Source organism: Scyliorhinus canicula, chromosome 6, assembly GCF_902713615.1.
Source record: "Scyliorhinus canicula chromosome 6, sScyCan1.1, whole genome shotgun sequence".
NCBI lineage: Eukaryota > Metazoa > Chordata > Chondrichthyes > Carcharhiniformes > Scyliorhinidae > Scyliorhinus > Scyliorhinus canicula.
In genome coordinates, this window is record NC_052151.1 from 109,509,179 (window position 1) to 109,527,642 (window position 18,464).

Genomic DNA, 18,464 nt, shown 5'->3' on the forward strand with positions numbered 1-18,464 from the left:
ACGTCATCATGCATATGCGTCAAACCCACGCATGCGCGGGCCGTCATGCCCCTCAGCCGCCCTGATCCTGCGGGGCGGCGGAGGAACAAAGAGTGCGCGGGTTTCGGACCAAGGTGGGCACCGATCGCGGGCCCATGCCACCCTTGGCACGGCCGTGCCAATCGGTGCCATGGTTGTCGGGAACGGCACTTTGCGGCCGTTTTCACGAATGGTGAGAGCAGGTGTGTTTGTGTTCGTGAAGCGACACGAGCAGCGATTCGTGTCGTGGGGCGGCCGTGGGGGGGGAGAATAGCGGGAGGTCGGGAAAGATGTCGGGAAGGCCCTCCCGCTATTCTCCGACCCGTCGTGGGCAGCGGAGAATCGCGCCCCATATCTTTCAGGATTTGTGGGAGGAAATCCACGCAGACACAGAGAAAATGTGCAGACTCTGCACGTGACACAGACACAGTGACCCAAGCCAGGAAGCGGACCTGGGACCCTGGCACTGTGAAGCAACAGTGCTAACCACTGTGCTACCCTTAATTGCTTGCTAGAAAGAACAGTTCTTGCATGACAGCTGCTCTCTCTGGGAAGTACTCGAGAACAAAAAGGCAGCCTCAAAAAATACTGTTGTCAGAAAACCATCTCTCTCCCCTGATTTGTGCAGAGCTATAAATCAACAATTCTAATCTCCCCTGTGAAACTGCCTCAATGTGTCAATCAAAAGACTTTTAGGTCACAATGAGGTGTGGTTAGAATGAGGGGCGAAATTCACCGAAGACTTACGTGACGCCCATTACCGGCGGGCAAAAGCGGCGCTGGTCACTCCGGCGTCGGGGCCTGCTATAAGCCCTAAATCTCCCGTCCCGAAAGGGCCAGCAGCGGAGTGACGCTGTACGCGTCAGTTTCACCCGTTGCGGAAGTGGCGCGTCGGTTGATGTCGGGCGACATCATCAACGTCGCCCGGTGTTGGGGGGTACCGGCGTTTGGGGGGGGTACCGGCGTTTGGGGGGGTACCGGCGTTTGGGGGGGTACCAGCGATGGGGGGGTGGGTTGCGGCATGGGGGGGTGGGTTGCGGCGTTGGGGGGGGTTGCGGCATTGGGGGGGGTTGCGGTGTTGGGGGGGGTGGGTAGGGGTAGGGGTGGGGGGGTAGGGGTGGGGGGGTAGGGGTGGGGGGTAGGGGTAGGGGTGGGGGGGTAGGGGTAGGGGTGGGGGTAGGGGTAGAGGTAGGGGGGTAGGGGTAGGGGGTTGGGGTAGGGGGCAGCGGCGTGCAGAGGGGGGGGGGCGACGGTGCGTCGGCCCAGGGCATCCATTGGATGGGGGCATCAGCAGATCTTCCTCAAGGCTCCCCTTCCTCCCAGCTGCCTTGTCTTTGTTTGAGAAAGAGAGAGAGAGAGGGAGATTGTGGGGACAGACAGAGAGAGAGAGAGACAGAGAGAGGGAGTCCCATCCGTCCTCTGGCTGAGAGCAGGGCTTTGGTGAGTATATTGCAATCTGCCTAAACCCAGGAATATTGCCTGGTTAGAATGCAGAGGGAAATCCTGGGATCCGGGGTGGGAGATGTGTCTGGATTTGTCTATTTCAGCTTCAGCCTCTGCGATTTCAGGTCAGTTTCACAACAACAGGAAAAACGCACGGAGAGGGAAAAACTTTTGGCAAAGTTTCTGGGTTCTGCCTTTATAATTCACAGCGCAGAAGGGTTCTCACCCAGCACAATCTCCACCGGCACTTGCCTCCATGAGGGAGGCAATTGTAGTGAGGGTACTTGCCCCCTTGCCACTCATCAGAATCAAAGCCCCCAGGTCCACATCCTCAGGACTTGCACAAATTCATGACAGAAGAAAAACTCTTGGTTGGGGGCACTGGAGCATCCTAGATGCAGGTGACGCATCAATTTACATGCTAAACAGCTCTGAGCTAATCACATGTTCCCGCTGGTTTGGGGTGGGAAGCTCGTCAGGATGTCTGAATTACAGGAAACCTGCAATGGTCGGCGGGACGGGCTGGGAGACTCATGATCGGCTTGACGCATGTCTCGAATCCCGATTTTGGTCCGACACGGAATTCAGTGAGCCATCCCGATTCCTGCAGTGCCAGAGAATCCTGGCCAATAATTATAGAAATAAGCCATGCATAATAATATAGAAATATAAATCTACATACTCCATAGCTGTGTAACTCAAGTCTCAAAAATGAAAAATTGTGAGCATTAAATTGAAGTATCAGTCATAATTTATTGCTCTAAATGCAGTTTTTTAAATTAATTGATATTATTCCTTTAATTAACGAAGACTGTTTACATAGTTCACAACAAGCTGCATCTTGCAATAGCAAATTTCATAAAAATATACAGAGCACAAATTTTATACCATGTTAAAAATAAACCATGTAAAGAACAAAACCAATTCATAATTCCCCTTTATCATAATTTCTATATGCAGATTATACATAAAAACCTTACATTCCATTCATAGTAATATATTCCCAGCTTTAAAGCAAAAATCAATTCCAAAGATTTATTCTTTTACTAAAGTTTAAAGTACTATTTAATTAAAGATTTAAATGTACAAGTAACAAAAAGGTATAGCATTACTCCAAAAGATGATTTTTACATTACCATGCAGCCAATTTACAGCATTAATAACTTTTACATTGTAATAATTGTAGCCGGAGCATTTAACATACAGGTTTAGTTACATAGAAACATAGGAAATAGGAGCACAAGAAGGCTATTTTGCCCTTCAAATCTGCTCCTCCATTCATTAAGAGCATGGCTGACCATGTAACTCAGTAATCTGTTCCCACTTTCCACCCATATCCTTTAGAGCCAATAACTATATCTAACTTATTCTTAAAGAAATTTCTCCCAATCTCAGTTTCAAATGGTCCACCCAATATCCTCAGACTGTGATCCCTGATTCTGGACTCCCCCACCATCAAGAACATCTTTCCTGCATCTAGGAACATCTTTCCTACATCTATCCTGTCTAGTCCTGTTAGAATTCTATTTGTTTCTATGAAATCCCCCTCGTTCTTCTGAACTCCAGCAAATATAATCTTACTGACTCAACATCTCCTCATATGTCAGTCCATCATCCAGGAATCAGTCTGGTAAACTTATGCTGCACTCCATCCATAGCAAGAACATCCTTCCTCAGATAAGGAGACCAAAACTGCACATATCCCAGATGTGGTCTCACCGAGGCAATGTTTAACTGCAGCAAAATATGCTTGCTCCTGCACATTAATCCTCTCACTATGAAGACCAACATACCATTTGCCTTCTTCGCCACCTGCTGTATCTGCATGCTAACTTTCAGCGACTGGTTTATGTGGACACCATGGTCTCATTACACATTCCCGTCTCTCAATCTGTAGCCATTCAGATATTAATCTGCCTTCCTGTTTCTGCTACCACATTTGTCTATATTATACTGCATCTGCCATGCACTTGGTGACTCACTCAGCTTGTCCAAATCACACTGAAGCATCTCTACAGCTCACCCTCCTATCCAGATTTGTGTTATCTTCAGATTTGGAGATATTGTATTTAGTTTCCTCATCTAAATAATTAATATACATTATAAATAGGATGAGCAAGACTATTTTTCTCGTTTCCTATTTTCTCTCTTTTCACATGGAAGGTGTTAATATCTGGATGCAAGGACATACGGACTGCCCTGCATGGCCATTGTTTTTGTGTGAGCATAGACAGTATGGGACAATGAACTATGCAATCATAGGAAGGAGGTATGGCTTGTGTTGGAATGGAGGCGATTGGTGGGGTGTTGTGATATTAAAGCATTACCCGGCATCCTGAAAAGCATCTTTTGCAGCAGGAGTCAGTAAATTTTGATAAAAATGGGAAACTGGTAATTTTTTCCCTTCCTTACCCAGAGGTTACTCCCACTAAGAATAACACTGCTCCATGTCAAAGTGAGTTATTGAAGGGACGTAACCCAGAACATCGGTTTCCTGCGGAAAGTTTCTGCAAAATTTCCTCATATTTTCAACAACAAAAAAAACAAGCAAAATTTCAGTGCCTAATTCAATTTTACATTGTTGTGAACATTTCAAGCCCAAAGAAGGAATTGGGGGAAATACATCTGGGGGTTGAGAGGAAGAGGGAGAGAAAGTAATAGGTTCACTCTCAAAGCAAAGCACAAATTGATTGCAACAAAATTTTTATGCCAAACCTATACAAGTGAGAAACAGGTGATGGTTAATAATTCCACTAATATTAGCTCAATCCTGTTGCAAACTCTATGACATTGCACGCAATTGCCCACTTAGACAAAAATGTTCTTATGCGCGCTTACTGATATAAACTATTGCTCCAGTATACAATGAAAAATGTTGCTAATCCCATCATGTGAAATGTATTAATGAAAAGCCCAATGCTACAAATTTTTATACATTTTTGACAAAAGCAATAATATCTTGAATTCTGATGTAATTTTTCACGGTGTGAGTTGACCAGCTTTATTATTTCTTCTGCATCTGAAGAGGGTCAGTTTTATCTCCAGCAGATAACTCAGAGTAGGAGAATAAATATGGGTTGTTATCACTGGAGTGAGATTGTTGAGTTAATTTGTAGTTTTCTGGAAGATCAGACCAGGTTTAAGATCAGCAGATGTTGGAATCACATAGCACCAAAGTATTAATGCTAATTTACTTACCTGTTCAGCTCTTTATAATTATAGCAAAGGGTTAGACATCTACAGAAACAATCAATTGTTCTTGTATGGCAACTTAAAATGTAATAGAGCATTTTTCACTGTTTGACAAACACACACGAACCAGTAATGGAATGTAGGCTCGGTAAGATGATTGAAGGAGTGGTCATTAAAGTTGATTACAGGGAAGTAAGGGTCAGAAAGAATTGTGGAGAGCAGCAAATTGTGGAGCTGAGACAGCTGAAAGCTTAGGCAAGAAACTAATACAGGTATAATGAAAAGGGGCTAGGATGGAAGAGCAGAGAGCACATGTATAAAGGATTAAAGAAAGCGGCAGAGGTAAGGGGGTGATGCAGGGTAAAAATGTTGAATTCAAGGCATTTAGGAGCCAATTGAAGTTGACAAGGGTAATGATGGAAAAGGAGCAGGGTATGTGGCAGCATTTTGAACGAATTTCAGTTTACATAGGGTGAAACTTCGATGGTTGGCCTGTGATCATTGGAGTAATAAGGCTTGGAAGTCATAAGATTTAAGCACTGATGGGAGAGAGATAAAGTTGGAGACAGCAAATACTGACAGGACGCAAACAGACAGTCATATTGATGGATTGGGTTAAAAATGCAAATCAGAGTCAAATAGAGCATTAATAATTAATCTGGCTCCGACTGACTGCCAACAATGGAGATAAAATATAACACTGGAGTGCAGACTTTGGTGTAGTGGAACAGCAAGGTCTTGCTGAAAGTTTTCCTGATATTTATCCCCATCTTGATAGTGAACAAGGAGTTGGACAATGAGGGCAACCTGGGACAGCTGCAAGGTAGAGCCTTGAGCTCTGGTACCACAGAATGTGATACCAATAAACACATCAGCAAAATACTTTTTCCCTCTTCTATAATACATTGGGTGACATTTGTGAGGCTTTGTTTTAAGCTTGGTGTTTTATAAGCAGCAGTGAGTTGGAGGTGGGACTATATTACGATAGAGTCAACACGGCAATTATAGAGAAAAGCACAATGATTATACGAAAGAGTATCATTTAAGAACCTTGGAAATTGTGATTACCAAAACAACATCATATCACTGACAATATTATTGTACACTAGATATAAATGTTGCAAAGTAGCCTTTTATGACAAGAATAATACTTATTATGTAGAACACATTTTAATTATGCAAGATCACTGAAGGTAGTTTTGAGCAAGTATTTTACATTATCGCACCAGCGGATTTACAGGCAGAGTGGACTGTAAACTCTTTCAGAAGATTATACTACCAGATTTCCGCCTGCCCCAACCTCTCTGCAACTTTACATTGGTGCAGGTAGGACCGTCGGACAGGCGGGCAGGACCGGCAGGCAGGCAGTCAGACCCCACCCGCCACCCATACCATTTGCCTCAACTTTAACTCTGTTCAGGCCTCAGATGGGATGTTAGCAGCCTCTTTTTTTAAAACCCACCCTCCCCTCCGCTCATGAACCTTCCCAGGTCTCACCTATAATCCCTGCCCTAAGAACCCCAAAATTTACCTGGTCCTGGACTCCCAGGACTTAGGCTCTGGGAACATCTTGCAGTCTCAGTCCTATCCATTACTTCAACCAGGCAGGGACCAATAGGCAGATTGAACCAGACTGACTGACAATGGAAGCAGGGAAACTAATATTTCTCTCCAACTGGGCCAAAACAGGTTTAAAGATAGGGAGGCCCTGATAAACAATTCCTAAAGCTTTCCTTTGTGAAGGTCAGGATGAGCAGGTGTGTTGTAGGCTCATGACCATAACCCCAGCCTTTCTCAATTACATGAACTGATTATGCCACCTAACTGACTTCAACAGGCAGCCCTTGGCCTGTGTCAGGAGTGCAGGGTGCACGGGATGCTCTGTAGCATGGTGGAGGTCTCACTCATGCCTGACGCTGTCGCCCCTCACCCCCTCTGGGGGACTCCCGGAATCTGGCACAGCATAATTGAAGGTTCTTTTACTTTTCTGCCTCCGTAGATAGTTCAGGCAGTGCCCTATTTGCCCCCTTCACCAACATTGTGACGCCCTCCCTCCCCACCACTCTCCTTTCCCCTCTCTCCCCACTAACCCCCTTCCTTTCCCTTTTGTTGGTACAGAGGCGAGGGTATCTGCTCTCTCCAGCGCAAAGTTTAGTGCTTGTACCATTTGTTTTTTGTAGCAACGTGTTGTGAACTGTTTTAATAATCACCTCCCTCCCCGTACATTGGTACTGAGGGGAGGGTACCCTGTTTCTCCAATACAATATTAGTGTTTGTGCCGTTTGGCCTTGTGTATATTGTTTTACTGTTTTAATAAAAATATATGTAACATTTCTGCTGCTATCACCCAGAAAACAAATGAGTGTTTAAATATGGTGCGGCCATTGAAATGTTCCGGGCTTTATTCTGGTGTAGGTGGGCAGGAGGTTAACTCGCAAGTGCAGTTTTCCACAGAAATCAATTGCTGTTAAAATCCAGGACCAATTTGATCATTCCTTGTATAGAACACAAATCATTTTGCTTCAATAATAGCCAATAAATTACAGCGACTCATATCAAATAATTTTTAGAGTAACTTTTATCATGGGACTATATTATTGTTCAATCTCATGTTTATACTCACTCTTTCTACAAGTAAAACGATGATCTGGTTGTGAGGAAGGCGTTGTAGTAGAAATGCTGTGTTCAGACTGAAAAATAAAAAAATCATGAGTGTTAATGTGAGGGTCAGAATGAGCCAATGTGTTGCAGGATTTTTGTTTATTCTCTTTTTACTTCTTTTTCCCCAGCTCCCCACAATTCTCTGTTCTCTTAACAGTGATTCGATAAGCAACAGTACTCACTGGGTGCACACCTCAGAAATCACAAGCACACAGCCCAGAATTTCATGTGATCTCACAACAACACTGCTGCTTGCTGGGAATACAAGATTGTGGGGTATTCTTTTTTCAAATATGTACTATTTTGCCATGTCATTATGTGTCCAGCTCCCTGGAGCTTGAGAATAGCAAGGCTTATTCAATTACCCGTGAATTTTCCTCACCCTGATGGCAAATGTACATTTTCACATCAATGAGAGAAACCGAGATTAGCCATCACTGTATAAACAACTAATAATATAAAATTTGTATAGATAGCACTTTGCAACATCTACCAATTGAAGAATCTAAGATAACTGGGCCGCACAGAGCACAGTGGTTAGCATGTGGCTTCACAACGCCAGGGTCCCAGGTTCGATTCCAGGCTGCATCACTGTCTGTGTGGAGTCTGCATGGGTTTCCTCCGGGCGCTCCAGTTTCCTCCCACAAATCCCAAAAGTCATGCTGTCAGATCATTTGGACATTCTGAAGTCTCTCTCTGTGTACCCGAACAGGCACCGAAATATGAAAACTAGGGGCTTTTCACAGTAACTTCACTGCAATGTAAGCCTACTTGTGACAATAAAGATTATTATTATAACTGGGCAGTCCTAATAATTATTTCAATATATTGTATGATATTTGTATGGCTAAAAATATAACTGCAAGTGACCATATTTTAGTTGACACTCACCAAGGATGTCAGGAATGGGATCCACTCAGACTATGAATGTAATTAGCCCCTCTAGACATACATCTAGTATTCAGAGATGGCACAATTCTGGCATTTGTAACAGACAGAATTTGTTTAATTCGTTTCAGAGGCAAGAATGCTAATAATTACAGTAAAAAAAATACTTGAGCATTTATTTCATAGAATTAGAAAGTAATAAGCCAATAAAATACTAGAGCTACAATCATGTTTATTGAAACAAAATGGTTCAGCTAATGTGTCTGCAGACTCATTACAATCCTGTGCTACAAGGTGAAGTGAAGGGTTGAACAAACTATATTTAATGATTAAAATCTAAAAATTCAACCATTTTTAGGTAAATTTAGATACCAAATAACTATGATTTTAGATATAAAAATGGGAAGTGCTGCAAATACCCAGCAGGTCTGGCAGGGTCTGTGTATGAGAAGTGAAGAAGACTCAACAGATGCTGTCAGAGCTGCTGAGTATTTCCAGCACTTTTATTTTTCCTCAGGTTTCCTCCATCTGAGTAATTTAATTTTAGTTTGAACTATAATTTAGCTGGCGATCATGACAACTCTTTTAACAACCATTTATCCACTTTAGCTTTGAATCTTAATTGGTTTATTTAGTGAGCTATTCAGCAACAACAGCTTGAATTTATATAGCAACTTCAACATTTTTTTTAAAGTTCCAAGTGTCATTTCAGCAGCCTTATAAATTAAAATTTGACATTGAGCAACATAAGACAATATTGAACAGATGGCCAAAACGTTGGTCAAAAAGTTTAGGGTTCAAAAAAATCTGAAAGGAGGAAAGAGGGGTGGAGGTGGAGAGGTTTCGGGAGGTAATTCAGGGCGTTTAGGATACAGGCAACTGAAAGCATGGTTGCAAATGATATAGTGATTGAAATCAGGGCCAGAAAGGCGCACGTGGCACATTGGTTAGCACTGGGACTACGCCGCTGAGGACCTGAGTCCAAATCCTGGCCCTGGGTCACTGTCCATGTGGAGTTTGCACATTCTCCACGTGTCTGCGTGGGTTTCAATCCCTCAACTGAAAGATATGCAGTTTGGGTTGGCCATGCTAAATTGCCCCTTAATTGGAACAAAAAATTATTGGGTACTCCAAATTTATAAAAACAAATCAGGGCCAGACTTGGAGAAGAACCAATGTACGGGATTTTCCCACCAGCCTATTGCTTGCTTTTCAGAGGTAGAGGCAGTCCGCCACCAGGTTCTACCGGTCCTGCCGTTGGCAACGGAATTTCCCGTTGACAGCACACCTCATCGTCAGGAAATGCGTGCGCCAGCATGGGACCAGAATTTCCCATTGGTGTGAACAGCTGGTAAATCCCGCACAATATTTCAGTAGCTGGAGGGAATCAATGAGATAGGAGGGTTGATACCATTTATCTTCCCAGTTGTTCATTTGAGGAAATGATTGCTGATCCAGGACTGGATGGAATAGAAATCTGACAGTTTAGACGCTGTGGATGGATCAAAAGCAGTATTGAGGTACAGCTGGCTGTTGTCAGCATACAGCTGGAAACTATGTCCTGAATTTTCACATAAAGGTGGACATCTTTTCTGTCATTATACAAATGGCTCTGGGCCCTAAATCCAGAAGTCCCATTCCTGAACCTAGCACCTACCATTTTTGCAGAGGAGGGGATGTGTAAGTTTTAATTTGCATGTCCATGGATGCAATTGCATATGTCAAAGGGAAGCTGCGTCAAGCTGATCTGATTTTCACTATTGGGATGCTGTGAACTTTAGATCTGGTGGAAAATGGTCTAAAACTGCAAGAGCCCATTGGAGAAGAAGTATACCCTTTTGGAGAGGTTAGGTATCTTTTGGTATATGATCCATGGACATGATCCATGGATGCATTTCGGGGAGGTCAATGCCCTTCAGGACAGGTGAGATAAATTTGGGGATTTTTAAAAACTAGATATGAATGTGAGCAAAATGTACATAAACTGTGAAGCTCAATGGAACTGTCAAAAGGAGCTCTCAAACAGTGCTACCAAAAGGAGCTGTAAAAAGGTACCTTAAACAGAACTGTCAAGCTGATGCAGCAGTTAAAACACCTGTCCTTTAAATATTTGTTTAAAGAACTACTGTGGTGTTAAAAATATCAGGTGCTTGCTATTTCATGCTGTTTGTTGACATAATCCTGGGGTCATAATTACAATATTACAACGATTTCACAACCGTTGATTATCAGAGGAAAATGTCTGCCATTTCAAGATTGACAGCTCCAAGTAGTGATAAGCTATTTGAAGTGGGACTATGAATTATAATGCTTGTTTTTATAATGGATTAAAGGAAGTTAAATGTAGTGAGTGGGTTATAACAATGAGAATGTTTTTAAAATACTACATTTTTCAATCGATACTTATTTTATCTCAACTCAGCATGGGACCTGATGTCTCCTCATATTAGATATTGGTTGATTTGATAGATGGTGTAAGGGCAAAGAGTGGAGGGTGGGGTTGCATGGATTGGCATGAGTTGACAATAAGTTGACTTGGGGCTATAAAGGGCCATAACGGTGACTATCGGATGTGGTCATTGGGTGTATTAAGGTCCATTGGGCAGTGAGTAGAAGGCAAATGTTGGGCTGGGGGTATGAGGGGTTCTGTGGATTAGAGGGGCATATTTTGGCATAAGTTGGTACGGATGGGGAATGGGAGTGTGGGGAAAATATGAGGGGTGAAAGCTGAAGTGCTGTTTTTTGTTTGTTTTTCTTTTCATATCATTGATAAAGTGCTGATTCACTGAGGGAGGTCTTCCATCCAGCCTACCTCTTCAGCTGGCAACCTCCACACTCATTTCAGCATCACCCGTCACAGCTCCCATGAAATCAATACCCCTGGAATGAAGACCACAACCACCAGGACACTTTTTACTGGGCTGGCTATGCAGAGGAAGGAAACATTCCAAATCTACGTCCTCAAACAAAGGAGCAAAACCTCAGACCCGTATTTGTAGATTATGGTGCTCCAATCAATAATAGTTCCATCTTGGTGTGGTTCAATGTCTATCTGATAATCATCATACATCCCAGCTTTTTTTCACATTCTTCCATGGTCTCTTTCTCATGAACCCTGGAACGTTTTGCAATTTTGATGTATTTTTCTCCAGTCTTTGGTCTTCCGAACCCTAGTCTCTCTTTGTCTATCCCCAACCCTTTGCCCTTTTATTCGTGAAACAGCTTCTTGTGATCCGAAACAGATTGTCATGAATTCCATTCTCAGACCCCATCTCTCTACTCCTCCACCTTCCTTCAAAATCTATTCAAACCCCATTCTTCAGACCTTGCTTTTAACCGCCCATTACTATTGTTAATTCTCCGAACTGCACCTTGAGATTTTGTGTCAAATACATAAATATGTAGTGCAAACTCTTATTGTCCTCCCATTTGCAACAGCCGGCCAATTCCATCTTATATCTTATAGGGCAGCACGGTAGCATAGTGGTTAGCACAATTGCTTCACAGCTCCAGGGTTCCAGGTTCGATTCCCGGCTTGGGTCACTGTGTGTGTGGAGTCTGCACGTTCTCCCCATGTGTGTATGGGTTTCCTCCGGATGTTCAGTTTCCTCCCACAGTCCAAAGATGTGCAGGTTAGGTGGATTGGCCATGATAAATTGCCCTTAGTGTCCAAAAAATTGCCCTTAGTGTTGGATGAGGTTACTGGGTTATGGGGATATGGTGGGGGTGTGGGCTTGCGTAGGGTGCTCTTTCCAAAAGCCGGTGCAGACTCGATGGGCTGAATGGCCTCCTTCGGCACTGTAAGTTCTATGATCAGCTCTGAGGAAAGGTAACTACCTAAGCATTTATATATATTTTCCCTTTCAGTTGGTAATTATCTCATATTCTTATTGTTTAAACCTTACCTTTGTTTGAGAAGAATATCCTGACAATGAAATGTTCAAGGCTTTTTGTACCTGAGTTAAGAGCAGAAGAAAGCATTTTATTCGGTAAAGTGAAAATGAATGGCCGGAGTCGCTGGCAGTGAGATTCTCTGGTGCTGCCTGCAATGCACACCCGCCGGCAGATTTCCCGTGGTGTGGGGTGGCTTCAATGAGAATTCCCATTGACAGCGGTGGGAGCAGAGAATCCCACCACCAGCAAACAGTGTGCTGACTCCCGCTGCTGAGAAACACATGGCTGGGAGATCAGAGAATCCCACCTGTAATGCCGGAAAAATGGTGGGAATAGTAATCATAGCTCACCTTATTGTCCGTGAATGTTCCAAAGATCAAAATAAAGAATCCCTAAAAAAAAGGAAGATATTCTGAAGCAGTTAACCAATAGGTCTTCAAAAAATTACAAGCACATTTTAAAACATTACATTCACTATTCCAAATTGATCATTTGCTAACGGTTTAATCCGTTTGAAATAGACTTTAAAAGCAGAAGTTTCTTTTAACCTGTTATATCCAATGCCAAACTTATCAGAGAAATTTGCTGCCAACTCTGTAGGATCTATTTTCCTCCCTTGCGCACAATGCTATGTATGTTGCTTGGTCGCTTTTTGGTCCCCGCCCTATCCGCATCTAACTCCCTCTTAAGCCATTCAGGTTTCTTCCTTAGAGGGTGGTCAGGCTGATTAAACTTCTTATCGTTGTTTTCAGTTCTCTTACTAGCCTTGCCCAATCCTATCTCTGCCTACAATTCTATTAGATCTCTCACTACCTTCAATTCTGTCCTCTTTTGTGTTTCTCTTTTTTTAATGTTTTTATTGGATTTTCAATTTTTACATTCAACAATTCATAAATAACAAATTACAAAACCTTACCAAACAAAAAAGAAAAAAAGAATCAACACATATATTTACAAGCAAGTGTCTTCCATACACTATGGCCGTGACCTCCCTTTCAACGGCGTACATATTTTACAATCCCCAATATGGCCAGAGCATGTACTTACAAGTGTCCACTTACAGATTGGTTTGGCCCTTAGCTTGCCCTCTGACTAGTCCCCTGCGACTTTGTCACTTGTCCCTTCCGTTCTCTGTGCATGCCTTCACTCCTCCTCCCCCTTCCTCTCCCACCTCCGGTCCTCTTCCCTCTCGCCCCCACCCCCCTTTCCTTTTCCTCCCTGTCCCATGGCTCATCCGTGTCTTTCCCCGCCTCCCCCCACTTTACTGATTGCTGGCTATGAACAGGTCTTGAAACAACTTGGTGAATGGCTTCCACGTCCTGTAGAAGCCTTCTTCCAACACACGGATTGAAAACTTTATTTTCTCCAGCCTGACAAATTCTCTAGCCTGATCAGGGAGGTAAAGGCTAGAGCATCGGCCCCCTCCCCATGAAGAGCGTTGGCTGATCTGCTACCCCAAAGACCGCCACCTTTGGGCATAGTAAGAAATCTTACAATACCAGGTTAAAGTCCAACAGGTTTGTTTCATCCAACGCCGGCATCTCCACATCATGACCTTTGGGCATGGCATCACCCTCACTCCCACAACCCTGGACGTGGCCTCAAAGAAGGTCATCCATTACTCAACAAGCCTGGGCATGCCTCGAACATGTGGGTGTGGTTAGCCGGGCCTCCCTGGCACCGTTCGCATTTTTCCTCCAACTCCGGAACGAACATGCCCATTTGAGTTCTGGTTAGGTGCGCTCTGTGCACCACCTTTAGTTCTGTTAGGCTCAGCCCTGCAAATGTGGAGCTGAAATTCGCCCTAGGGCAGCACGGTAGCATTGTGGATAGCACAATCGCTTCACAGCTCCAGGGTGCCAGGTTCGATTCCGGCTTGGGTCACTGTCTGTGCGGAGTCTGCACATCCTCCCCGTGTGTGCGTGGGTTTCCTCCGGGTGCTCCGGTTTCCTCCCACAGTCCAAAGATGTGCAGGTTAGGTGGATTGGCCATGATAAATTGCCCTGAGTGTGCAAAATTTGCCCTTAGTGTTGGGTAGGGTTACTGGGTATGGGGATAGGGTGGAGGTGTTAACCTTGGTAGGGTGCTCTTTCCAGGAGCCGGTGCAGACTCGATGGGCCGAATGGCCTCCTTCAGCACTGTAAATCCTATGATCTATGTCTATGTCTGTGCAGTGCTTCAATCCAGAGTCCTCCCCTATCTCTATGCCTAGTTCCTCTGCCCATTTTTTCCTCGTCTCGTCCAGGAGGGAGTGTACTTCCTCCAACAATCGCTCGTACATTTCCGCACAGTTTCCCTTCCCTAGGTCGCCTGTGTCCAGCAGTTCTTCTACTAACGAGTGTCCTGGTATCTGGGGGTATGTTGTTGTTTCCTTACAGAGGATGTTTTTGATAGAATGTATCTCAAGTAATTTCCTCTTGGTAACTGGAACCTCTCGATGAGTTCCCCAGGTTGCTACTCTATCGTCTGTGCACATGCCCCGAACTGTCAGAGTCCCCTCGTCCTTTTTCCACCTTTTGGAGGTGACATCCAATATTCCGGAAGTGAACCTGTGGTTGTTGCCGATGGGGTCCATGGTGGACATTTCGGTTAGGCCGAAAGGTTACCTTATTTGGCACCACATCCGGAAAGTGGCTTCTACCACTGGGCTCTTTGAGTATTTGGCCAGGAGGGATGTGAGAGCAGCTGTGGCTGGGGCTCGGAGGGATGTCCCTGTGCAGGAACTCTCTTGCATCTTCACCCACTCTGCTCCCAGTTCCAGTGGTAAAACTGTAGGTTTGGGAGGGCCAGGCCTCCCATGCTTCTTCTCCTTTGTAGTACATTCTTTTGGATCCTCATGCTCTTACCCCCATACAAACACAATAATTTGATTGTGTTGAAAAGGGGCTAGGGGATGTAGATCTGGAGAGATTTCATAGATTTCATAGAATTTACAGTGCAGAAGGAGGCCATTCGGCCCATCGAGTCCACACCGGCTCTTGGAAAGAGCACCCTACCCAAGCCCACACCTCCACCCTATCCCCATAACCCAGTAACCACACCCAACACTAAGGGCAATTTTGGACACTAAGGGCAATTTATCATGGCCAATCCACCTAACCTGTATATCTTGGGACTGTGGGAGGAAACCGGAGCACCCGGAGGAAACCCACGCATACACGGGGAGAACGTGCAGACTCTGCACAGACAGTGACCCAAGCCGGGAATCGAACCTGGGACTCTGGGGTTGTGTAGCAATTGTGCTAACCACTATGCTACCGTGCTGGCCAACAGTATCTGAACAGGAAGAGGAACCTGAGCAGCATGTTCCTTTTGACCGTCTGTATATTCCCTGCGTGGGAGAGTGGGAGTTGGCCTCACCTCTTCAGGTCAATTTTGACTTTCTCGTCAGCTTCCATTCGTGGATCTTTGTCCAGTCGTGGGCTATTTGGAACCCAGGTAACGGGATTTGGTCTTGGCTTGTTTAAACGGCAGTCCCTCCATCTCTGTCCTTCCCCCACGCGGGTGTACACGGAAGGTGGCACTCTTGCCCAGGTTACTGAGAAGGCTTCAAACTCCTTCAGGAGTTTCATTATCACTTCCATGCTGGTCTGGGGGTTCGAGATCCACGCAGAGTGAAACTCAAAGCACTCTGTCACCCCCCCCTTTGGATACCTCTCCACCTCTTCGCCACTCTGAGGGCAATTGGCAATAGCTCGATGATTGGCAGAGCAAACAGCAGCGGGGAAAGCGGGCATCCCTCCCTCGCCTGTGCTTAGCTCTGCTACCTCATCTGCTAGTGTGGTGCCCCCCCAACCCCCAGGAACGCTCTTCACCTTCCCCTACTCTTTGCATTTTCCACCTTCCCCTTCCTCACCCCTTTCTGTACCTTAGCACCTTCACCCCTTCCTTCCTGAGACTCACTGGGCAGGATTCACCAGTCTCCCGCGCTGAAATCGCGTTCGGCAATCGGCCAGAGAATCCCTGTTTGCGCCGAAATTGGAGGCGGAGCCGCTTTTGCAATGCTCCGCCCACCTCAAAAATGGCGTACTCACAAATTACGTCGCAAGCCATATGGATGGCCTCAGGACATCACCTGCAGCCCTCACCCAATGCTCCGCCCCGGATGGGCCAAGTTCCCGATGGCGTGGGTCACGCATGCTATTTTGTTTCTGTGAACCCAGTGTGGCAGCTGCGGACTGAGTCCAGTGCTGCCACAGTCGAGTGGGAGCCATTCTACGAGCCTTTGGCAGGGGCTGGGGGCACTGGTGGGGGATGCTCCGGGGGTGGCGAACCTGGCCAAAGGAGGGCACTATTTGGTAGGCCAGGTCCGCGCGCTGCCACGCCGTGTTGCACGGCGTGGCCGCCATGCACATGCGCGACCACTGACCCGGCGATTCTTCGGCAATATCCGCAGCGAAAGCTGGGGACTCTACGCTGCGTGCCTGCTAGCCCCCTACCAGACAGAGGATCAGTGCAGCTTTTCTACCATTTTTTCGGGTGTAAAACGCCACTGTTCCCACGCCGGCGTCAGCACTTAGGGCGCGATTCTCCGTACTCACGACGGGGTGGAAAATAGCGGGCGGCGCAAATTTTTACGGCGACGCTGGTCCGACGCCCTCCCGCTATTCTCCCCCCCCAAGCCCGCCCCCGACAAGAATCGCTGCTCGCCGCTTTTTTACGACGAGCAGCGATTCTCCCCTGGCCGATGGGCCGATTTCCAAGGCCTTTACGGCCGTTTTCACGATTTTTAATACACCTGCTATACCAGTTCGTGAAAAAGGCAGCAAAGTGCCGTTCTGCACAACCATGCCACCGATTGGCACGGCCGCACCACGGTGCCCACCGATCGCGGGCAGCGGGTCTGATTCCCGCGCACTCTTTCTCCCTCCGCCGCCCCGCAGGATAAGTCCGCGGGGCGGCTGAGGGGCATTACGGACCGCGCATGCGCGGGTCTGACGCATATGCGCGGATGACGTCATCCACGCATGCGTGGGTTGGAGTCGTCCAATCCGCGTATGCGCGGCTGACGTCATCATATGCGTCAGCCGTCACTAACTTTGGCGCGCGGGCTTAGCGAAATTCGTTAAGCCCGCGATGCCGGAGTTCACGGGGCCGCGATGCTAGCCCCGACCGGGGAGCAGAATTGGGTCCCGGGAGGGGGCGCGGAGGCTGCCGTGAAACACGGCTGGTTTTGTGGCAGCCTTCACGACTCTCCGCCTTTGCGGAGAATCGCACCCATAGTCTTCAAATCGGAGAATCCAGCCCATCGTCTCTTCTTTTGCAACAGAGGAAACTAAAGTTTGAGTTTACTGTTGGTGTCGCTGCCTTCCCAGCCCAAGTCTGCGCACAAAATGGTCTGCTTCTGCTGGTGCGGTGAAGTAGTACTCCTTACCCTAGAAAGTCACCCCGTGTTTGGCGGGTACAGCATCCCAAACTGCACTTGTATAGGGGCGCCTTGGCTGCATTGAATTCTGCCCGGCACTTGGTCAGGACTGCCCCAATGTCCAGTAGACACAGATCGAGTGTCCTCACAACTTACAGGACCATGTGTGCCTTGTCCAATTCATGATCTTTTCCCGGTCTTGGTACCAGTGTAGTTTTGCGATAATGGCTCACAGCTTCTCCCCGGCTTTGGGATTTTGCTGGATTGACCTGTGGGCTCTCTCCACTTCTGGAAGCTTGGGGACGCTTTCCCTCCAACCAGTTTTCCCATTATCTGGGCCACATACTCCGTAGGGTTCCTGCCACCGGTACTGTTTGGTAGGCCATCAATGTGGATGTTTTGAAGACATGACCGGCTCTCTTGATCTTCAATCTTCCCCTTCAGAGTCCCTTGTGTCACCAGCAACCTCCCTATTTCTGTCTCCAGAGAAATGATCCGATTGCTCTGGTTGGTCACAACCTTTTTCAGCTGCCTGACCATCACCTCCTGCGTCCCCAGACGTCGCTCTGCCTTTTCCAGTGCCGCTTGAAAGGAGATCAATGCTTCTGCTACCGCCGCCCTTCACCATCGACATAATTTCTAATTTGATGGCATCTCTGTGCAATTGGAGCTCTTGTGGTGGGAGGTCCATCCATTCGTTTATCACGGGGTAGATGCCCTGGCGGCCCAACCAGTTTGGGTGCCCTGCTTGTTCGTCGTCGCCTCAATCTTCCTCTACAGGCTTTTTCTGATTCCGCCGTCCCTTTTGCTCATGTTGCCTGGCATGTCCCATTCGTTTTGGTGGTGTTGAAGTGGGATGGGGCTTTTTTCCCGGGTTTGGTGACGTCTTTTGGGGCAGAGTGTGCCTAATTTCAAGTTTTCAGCAGGTGAGCCAACTTTCACACGTCCGCTCAGCAATTCCCATCACCGGAAGTCCCCTCTTTTGTATTCTTAATTATAATCA

General features: G+C 46.3%; 1 protein-coding gene across 1 annotated transcript in view; it reads right to left on the reverse strand.

The window, feature by feature from the left end:
- Positions 1-4,447: 4,447 nt before the first annotated feature.
- LOC119966826 (adhesion G protein-coupled receptor F5-like) overlaps positions 4,448-18,464 on the reverse strand; it is a 29,364-nt gene continuing 15,347 nt past the window's right edge. Inside the window, exons 2-5 of the mRNA XM_038798798.1 lie at positions 12,447-12,488; positions 12,108-12,158; positions 7,277-7,343; positions 4,448-4,581 (exon numbers count right to left, since the gene is read on the reverse strand). Coding sequence (XP_038654726.1) covers positions 4,466-4,581; positions 7,277-7,343; positions 12,108-12,158; positions 12,447-12,488 — 276 coding nt within the window. The 3' untranslated portion in view covers positions 4,448-4,465. The remainder of the gene's footprint in view (positions 4,582-7,276; positions 7,344-12,107; positions 12,159-12,446; positions 12,489-18,464) is intronic.